Source organism: Plectropomus leopardus, chromosome 10, assembly GCF_026936395.1.
Source record: "Plectropomus leopardus strain MGB_pleo_1.0 chromosome 10, ASM2693639v1, whole genome shotgun sequence".
NCBI classification, from domain to species: Eukaryota; Metazoa; Chordata; class Actinopteri; order Perciformes; family Serranidae; genus Plectropomus; species Plectropomus leopardus.
Window position 1 is genome coordinate 36,125,653 of NC_142185.1, and position 8,894 is coordinate 36,134,546.

At 40.7% G+C, this 8,894-nt stretch overlaps 1 protein-coding gene across 1 annotated transcript; it reads right to left on the reverse strand.

Moving 5' to 3' along the window:
• Positions 1-3,544: 3,544 nt before the first annotated feature.
• On the reverse strand, positions 3,545-8,310 carry nup35 (nucleoporin 35). Its single transcript, XM_042494941.2, has 9 exons — positions 7,989-8,310; positions 6,742-6,897; positions 6,518-6,645; positions 6,363-6,414; positions 5,807-5,915; positions 5,601-5,670; positions 4,858-4,986; positions 4,641-4,775; positions 3,545-3,854 (listed from the first exon to the last, which is right to left on the reverse strand). Exons 1-9 carry the CDS (start codon positions 7,999-8,001, stop codon positions 3,777-3,779), a joined length of 870 nt encoding a protein of 289 aa, XP_042350875.1. The 5' UTR covers positions 8,002-8,310; the 3' UTR covers positions 3,545-3,776.
• Between the last annotated feature and the right edge of the window lie 584 nt (positions 8,311-8,894).

An 8,894-nucleotide genomic window follows, 5' to 3' on the forward strand; every position in this document is an offset into this window, starting at 1 on the left:
CTGTAACCCGAGGCCGGGGCGCGCTGACGGGAAAATCTCGCGATGTTTGGTTTTCGTCGCGGATTGGTGGAGAGAGAAGCAGCTATTTGCGGACACATGAAACCAATCATTACGGCAGCGGTGCATCAAATACTCCGGCCTTTAACGAAGGAAAAATACTGCTGCCACACTGTCAGAATACTGCATGAAGACGAGTAAAAGTATTGATTTAGCACTAGAAAAATGTCCCCAATGTCAGTGTTATACTATTCTATCTGATGCTTTTGGAGTAATGTTCTTCCTGCATTATTATTATTATTATTATTATTATTATTATTATTATTAAATGTCCATGTCATATATTTGTATACACCATTTCTATATTTTTTTCTTTCTTTCTATTGCCCAATTATTTAATTTCTGTACAAATAGACTTTTTAGCTTTTTTTCTCTTGTTTTTCTCTCCTCTTTTTGTCCTTTTACTATTTGCACTGTGGGCATGGAGAGAAACACAATTTCAATTCCTGTATGTCTAACAAACATGTTCGAACTGACAATAAAGATGACTTTGACTTAATAATAATATTTTTATTACTAATACTGTTTTTTCCTGTCATTTTTTTTTACAAGTGTAAAGTTGCATAGAATGGAAATATTCATGTGAAGTACAAGTACACCACCTAAAACAGTATTTATTTAAAAAAAAAAAACACTGAAAAACTTGAGCAGCCTGACTGCACTAAGTGACATTTGACGTGTGCACATAACAAGTAACGCAGTATTAACACGACACGAAGAATCGAAAACTTCACACAAAAAGGGAGCTGACATGCACGAACTCAGTGAGCACCTGAAGCCTTTCAGAGGTTTCATTTTGTGAAATGTTGTTTTGCCAAATGTTTAGTTTCATGAAAAGTTGTTTTGTTTTGTGAAATGTTTTTTTGGTTTTCTGAAATGCTGTTGAGTTTTGACCCTCTGGGCCACCGTATCTGTGTATGAAATGTGCTTTATTATTAAAATTGCCTCACTTTACCTAAACTAAGAAGTGTTTCTAGATAGGTTTGGGGTTCTCTTATCAAAGTTATACGGACAATAACTTTACCTTTAACTCCTCCAGGACAGAAATACAAATAAGAAATGTTTTATGCACAGAATACACAAATAACAACGTTACGAGTACACTTTGAATAAACACAATAAGTGCAAACATACGGAGAATATGTATCCAGAAAGATGTCACACAACCTGCAGCACAAAGACAATGACAGCAGCTCCGTGTCTCTAGGATTTTAGCACATTTCTTGGATTTTAGGGCGTTACAGAATTTCAGGACATTCCTAAGATTTACGGGCAAATCTACACGATTTTTCTGTTTCTAGGATTTATAATGTTTCTTGTATTAAAGCACGTTATAGAATTTTTAAGACTTTTACAAGATTTTAGGACATTTCTTGGATTTTAGGACGTTTGTAGGATTTTAGGATGTTTCTTGGATTTTAAGACATTATATAATTTTAGGAAGACTCTAAGATTTTAGGATGTTTGTAGGATTTTAGGACATTACCATGATTTAGGAATATTTTAAGGGTTTTGGCAAGTTTCTCTGATTTTAGGACGTTTCTGGGGCATTTCCCTGATTTTAAGGCAAATCTAGGATTTTAGTCTGTATCTCAGATTTTGGGATGTTTCTTGGATTACAGAAAAATGTTGAAAAATGCATCCTATCGGGAGCTGTAAGTTAAGTATCATATGAGATTTTACATAAACCGTTTCCCCTGATCGTGTGGTTTCAAATGCCCTTTAAGGTCAGCAGGGTTAAGCAGAAGCTCAACCAAAGCCTTCACCCATCCTCCCCCGTCCTCCCCCTCCTCCTCCACACAGCCCCCTCCTCTCGCTCCGTCCTCTGGACCTTCTGTTGTCCACAGTGTCGCCCGTGAGGCCTGCTCAGTCATTGATCTTCGGACTCTGCTGCTGGAGGAGCGGGGGCTGAGGAGGCCATATGTTGCTGGCAGAAGGGACACAGAGATAATTGGCTCCTGGGAGAGAGGTCAACCGGTGAGAGATTTCTGAAATGACAGGCGATAAGGACAGGAAACCCCCCCCCCTTACTCCTCAAGGCATCAGTCACTCTGCAGGTGAAACTGAGCCGTCATGAGACAGAAAAACTGACCCTCTAGTTTGATTTTTATTCATTAAATCTAAACAACTCGTTGAGCTTCTTCGGCAGGTTGAGCAGGAACGTCGATGTGTGTATTTGCAGCTAACTGCACCATGTATCAACTTGATTCGTCATTATCCGTGAGTCATTCAGTGACGTCCGTGTATTTACCGACACACACGCCAAACACTGAGGTGCTCCTGCCTGTTACTCAAAATATGTTGCTGAACTTGATGTAAGAGGGCGTGCGGCAGGACTGATTACATAAACCTGTGACGTCTTTAAACTGAATTAATGAACCTTTCTGTTACTTTTTTTAGGAAAACTTGAGCTCTGCAGGTTTATAGTCATCTTTCAAACACTAAAAGACTCTAAAAGGACTTTTAACACGGATTTTTGTAATGAACTTCTTAACCTGAGTGGCAGCAGGAATGCTGGCTCCACCTGCTGGACAAAATTAAATTCCCGCTCACACCAGAGTCCATTAAATTATACAAATGCATCTTTGTGACAATCGATGCAGCCCAGACCGACCACCTCAAATTTAACCCTTTGAAACCTGACTGGTTTGAATTTCACAGGTTTAGAAAAAAAGGGAATTACCTGAAAAAAAAAAAAAATAAATGCTGAGAACTGAAAAAGATATACATGTACTGATATATATTCTTTGTCTTTCACATCATTTTAAATCTTCATTTATAGTACTTATAAATATAGTTTTCTGGACAGTTTTCACTATTTTTTTGATAGTAATATAAAAATAAACAAATAAATATTTACATGCACATTTTTTCTTTTAAATCTATAATTTTAGTTAATACACACACACACACACACACACACACAAATTATATAAATGCATGCATACATATTTTTTTCTAAAACATTAATTTAAATCTATAATTAATGCAATAATAAATGTAACTTGCTCAACAGTTTTCCTTATTCTTTTTATATTATAAATATATTATTTTCCTGTGGTTTGGGTTTCTCACTTTCACTAAAAGAAGTCTAAATGCTGCATTAAACAATCATATTTCAGTATTGTTTCCAGCTTTGTGTCCACAGCGTCTGTGTCTTGTCCCTGTGCTCCATGAAGAAATACGTGCCCCCAGTTTGGCATGGAAAATCTTGCCTGGCGTGCACAGCGCTCTGACTTCAACATCTTTGACTGTGAGTCAGAGCTGATCCCCAAACATCAGCGGTGACGTTTATCTGAGGGAACAAATCCCTGCAGCAGCTTCAAGGCTCAAAAACTGCAGAGTGGAGGCAGTTAGAGCGGCACGTCAGTGTCCATAAACTTCTGTCCACAACATATGAGGACGTGACTACACTTTGAGACAGTGTGAACGGCGTGAACGGTGCCACCATGTGTCTGCAGAAAGAACTTCACCTCTGACTGAAACCTCTGCTTCTCTGAATTCAAATCAGAGAAAAACTTTATTGACACAAAAACAATAAAAAACACTGATTATAAAAGAAGAGAGAGACAGAAAGATCCTCCACCTCCACACACACGCACGCACACACACACACACACACACACACACACACACACACACACACACACACAGTGTAGTGAATCAGTTCATCCGTCTGTCCATGGATTCCCCTCTCTCCCATGATGCATTGTGTGATGTCACCAGCCAAACATGTACTCCATCGCCTTGGAAACAAAACTGTCGTCTTTCCTGGGAGTCTGTCTGTCTGCCAACACCTAAACACACACACACACACACACACACACACACACACACACACACACATTTTTTACGTTAACTAAATGCAGTTAACAAAGTTCCCACATGTTTTTCATGGACTAAATTTAAAACTTTTCCATGACTTTTCAAGGACCCAAAATCGTTCTCCTGTTCGTGCCCCTCTTGCTGGGCGTTTTTTAAAACCTGAATGACTCAAACTATAATCAAACATTATTTTAGCATCCCTCATGATGTGTTCAAGGAGCAGCTCTAATTTCAAAATCCAACGATTATTTCTGTTTGAACAGTTTGTGGCTGCGATAAATTATGTCATTTTTTAACAGAAAAATGACTGTTAACCCTGTTTTCTTAAAAAAATATAATATAATAAATAAGTTACACAATTAAAAATAAATAAATAGCCCTGACTTATGCAAAATCTCTATAAAAATCAGTACATTTTTCTAATGAAAAATAAAAATTAGCCAAATATTAAAAAGACAAAAAAATCAAAATTTTCTTTTAAAGGATATTTAAAAAAACCCAAACTTTTAAGTTTTCTATAAAAATTACCAAAACAATGAAAAAAATCATTAATGAAAAAATAAATAAATAAAAATAACAAAAGTGTTGCCAAATTCAAATATTTTTAAAAATAATAAAATAAAATGATTTTTACTTTATCCATGACTTTTCCAGGCCTGGAAAATGTGATTATGAAATTGAATGACTTTTCCAGGTTTTCCATGACCATGGGAACCCTGGGTTAGGATTTTTCAGTGAATTGTGAGGTCAGAGGTCACCTGGTAGTCGCTGCCGGAGCTCCTGTAGGCGGCGCTGAGCGGCCGGATGGCGGAGCGAGGCGTGGAGGGGAGCGCGGAGGACGAGAAGGAGGTGGAGAGTGGAGGCGAGACGGCGACGCTGCTGTCCATCACGCTCTGAAAGACAGAGACAGACTTCAGTGTCACCCGATGTCGTGATCAGACGGCAGAGCGGCGGCGGCAACAGACGGGCACTGACCTTGTCGATGCACGGTTTGACTCCCACCATGATGGCGTCTCCGAACACTTTGCCGTCCTTGGACAGAGCCTTCCTGGCCTGGAGCCTGGACTGATACTGGAGGTGCATCCAGTTTCCAGGAGACGCCATCTGTCAGGAGACACAGCCGTCATTTCTCTACACAGACCCGCAACGAGACTCCGAGCGGACGCAGTGGGGACAGTGGGGACAGCGAGGACAGCGGGGACAGCAGGGACAGCAGGGACAGCGGGGACAGCGGGGACAGCAGGGACAGTGGGGACAGCAGGGACGCACCAGTCTGACTGCAGCTGTTTTCAGATTTAGCTGCAGACCGAACGACGGCGGCGTCACGGCGCTCCAGTGCCATAACTGGTTAATAATCCGGTGACGGTAATAATCTGATCTGACGGGTTTACATGATTCAGTCCATTAGTTTGATTTCTCTCCAAGTTCATGACGTAAAACTCAAACTTCCTGCTATCTTCACAACTTCCTGTCTTGTTTTCAACGTGGCGTCGCCGCCGGTCGGAGCTGTCGTTATGACGGAGGCGTCACGTTAAATGACGCTGTCCTTCTTCACGTCGTCTCTGTGAGCACAAAACCACCACAAGCTTTTCCACAGCGAGCACGCGCTCTCAAAGAAATCTGATAAATAAAGTAACGAACACAGCTGTGTGTGTCTCTGTGTGTGTGTGTGTCTCTGTGTGTGTGTGTGTCTGTGTGTGTGTGTGTGTGTGTCTCACCGTGTGTTTGAGGATGTTTCCGTACTGAGCGAACTGCAGCAGGATGTAGGAGGCTGACGCTGGAGGAAAACTAACACACACACACACACACACACACACACACACACACACACACACACACACACACAGAGTTTATGTAGGAGAATTCACAGTATATTAATGATGCAGTACAGCAGTGTTAGCAGTATTTTTAGGGGTATAAATACCCGAACACGGTGACCCAGGTCTGGTCCAGCTGGTCCTCAGATGACAGAGACTCTCCTTGACTGTAGAACGGGTCCACCTGAGCCGGAGACAGACACAGCTGCTGCACACCTGGACACAGAGACAGGAGACAGGCAGAGGACAGACAGGTGAAGACAGACAGGTGAAGACAGGCAGAGGACAGACAGGTGAAGAAAGACAGGTGAAGACAGGCAGGTGAAGACAGGCAGAGGACAGACAGGTGAAGACAGGCAGAGGACAGACAGGTGAAGACAGACAGGTGAAGACAGGCAGGTGAAGACAGGCAGAGGACAGACAGGTGAAGACAGGCAGAGGACAGACAGGTGAAGACAGACAGGTGAAGACAGGCAGGTGAAGACAGGCAGAGGACAGACAGGTGAAGACAGACTTTTTTTTTCATGATTTCTGAAATAAACATTTTGGCATATTTCTATTTTACTTTTTGGAGAAAACATTTTAGCCTTTTCTTTAGAGATTTTTGAAGAAAACTTTTTTTTTTTGCCTTCAGTTTTTCGGGCGCAGCGGGGCGGAGCGTACCTGGAGTTGAGGCTCCGCGTGCTGACAGAGGAGTTTGCATCACTGGAAAAGACTGAAGAGACAAACAGGAAACGAGTTCGTCGATCAGGTTTTTATCATCGGAGCCGTCCGAGTCTGAATACTTTGCGTTTTTTAGACGCCGTCTCTGGACTCACCTGTCTGTGTGTGCTGAGGGGCGTGGCCACATTGATCAGGTCGTCATGGATACTGCGAACAGGTGGGGCTCCGCTCTTATCTTTGGGCGTGGGGACGACGGGCTGCGGGGCCGAACCTCCACCTCCTCCTGAAGTTCACAACAAGACACAAGAATAAATCCACAGAGTAACAACAACCAGGTGTCCACACAGGTGTCCACACAGGTGTCTTCGTGCTGGGGCACCTGTGCTCTCTGCGATGGGCGTGGTCAGACTGAAGGGGCGGGGCTGCGGGCTGGCCGGAGCCGGCAGGTCGCCCATCAGGAAACCGGGCAGAAACTGAGCTCCAGGGGTCGACTTTGGAGAGGTGGGAGAGCCCAGGGTCATCGGTTCAGATCCCACTGAGAGACAGAGACAGGGACAGAGACAGGGACAGGGACAGGGACAGGGACAGTGACAGTTTAACCCTTTACCACCAGGATCAGTGTTCCTCACACGTAGTGAAACCGCTAAAGACTGAGAAAACTGGTTTAAGTTATTTTAAAAAAACACGGAAAAAAGGTGACGAGCAGCATGGCAAGAAAAGAAATAAATTAAAGGTGACAAGATAATGACTTCAATATTAGCTGTGGCAAAAACATTATTAAAAAGGAGAAAAAAAGTCAAAGAAAAAAAGAAAAAAAAGATTTTAAAATTATGTTACAGAAAAAACCCCAGAATCATCCGAAAACCACAGAAAAGTTCTAAAATCCTAGAAAACCTCCCGAAATCATTGAAATGTCCTAAAATCACTGAAATGTCCTAAATTCCTAGAAACGTGCAAAAACCATCTAAACATCCTAAAATCCTAGACGCGTCCTAAAATATAGAAATGTGTAAAAATAAAAATGTCCTGAAATCCCATAAATATCCCCAAATTCCAGAAACATCCTTAAATCCTAGAAATGTTTTAAAATCGTGTCATTTTCCAAAAGCGGCCTCCAAAAAACAAACAAAAGTTGCACAGCACTGGTTTGTAGCAATATTCAGTACATGGCAACACATAAAAATCAAAATAATACTGTCTCGACTTAGCACAGTACAGTACAAGTACATACTTTACTACTTATATATATATATATATAAGTGTGTAAAGATGTAGGATTTATGGACTCATTTTGATTTTAATTTTTCTTAATTACCTTAAAAAAAGACTATAAATCCTTCTGGTAAAAGTCAAAGTATCTGCAGGTAAAGTGAGATTATAACGCTGTTCGGGGTGAATTTGATCACAGAAACAGTAACACACATCATAAAATATCTAAATCTGGGAATAAATCCTTTAACTTTAGCGTTTGATGAAATGTTTTCATCTTTTTAAACACCAGAAACAGGAAACAAAGCAGCTAGCCGGAAGTCCGCGCAGACAGGGGACAGTTGGACGCGTTAACAGCAGGACATTATTTAAGACAGACACAGACAGATTAGAGACGTTAGAAAACAGTTTCTTTACCTTGTAGCTCCATTTTTCTTTCGTTATTTTCTGGCCGCGAGTTTTAAAAGCAGGAAGTGACGCCAGCACGCAGCGCTGCGCGGCTAGCTCCGGAGGCTAACGCAGAGCTAACGTATCGGTAACTCCCTGTGTTCCGAGTATTCGGCCCAAACCAACAGATAATGGGTATTATCCGATTAATCAGAGCTGAGCGGTTAAATGCGTGATGTCTCCGCCCGCTGTGGTTTGTTTCTGGGGCTCAGAGCAGCTGGAGGACTGGACTGACCGGAGCTGGCAGCACTGCGGCTAACTGGGCTAACTGGGTGAACTTCCGGCGCATTTAGTCTGCGTCAGTGTGAAGATGCGTTCAAGGGAGTTTTTTTTTCCCGCGGAATTTATAAAACCAAATTTTATTTAATATTTTATTATTATTTTTTGACAGATGAACCGAGGTTTAAAGCATTTGAAACACGAGCAACTTGGCATTATTTTTTTCCAAAATTGTAGAAGGAAGCAACAAGCAACGAAAAAGAAATGACCGAAAAATTAGCAAGAAATTAGTAGCACAATTAAAATAATAATTAGAAGCACTTTTTTTTTTAATTAAAAAGAAAGTAAAAACAGACAAAGCAATGACGTGAAATAAGTTTCAAAATGCAAATAATTTTGTAACATAATTTTAGATATGTAATTATGATAGCTATAAATATTTTTTGGACTTTATTTTTTAAATAATTCTATTGTCACCTCTTACTTTTTTTTTGCATTTTTCCCTGGCTTTTATTAAAGTAATTTTCTATATCTAAACATTTATATTTACTAATCAAAAAAATAGAAAAACAAACAAACAGAAAAGACAACACAGAAAAAAATTAATAATTTCAAACAATGAACATGTAATTATGACATATATAAATATAGTTTTCT

Bases quoted from the DNA above. Each gene is read 5' to 3' on its own strand.
- nup35 (XM_042494941.2), bottom strand. The intron at 4,987-5,600 runs GTGAGACACACA...GTCTCCTGACAG, and splicing joins GAAACATCCTCAAACACACG to ATGGCGTCTCCTGGAAACTG. The intron at 4,776-4,857 runs GTCAGTGCCCGT...TCTGTCTTTCAG, and splicing joins TCAAACCGTGCATCGACAAG to AGCGTGATGGACAGCAGCGT.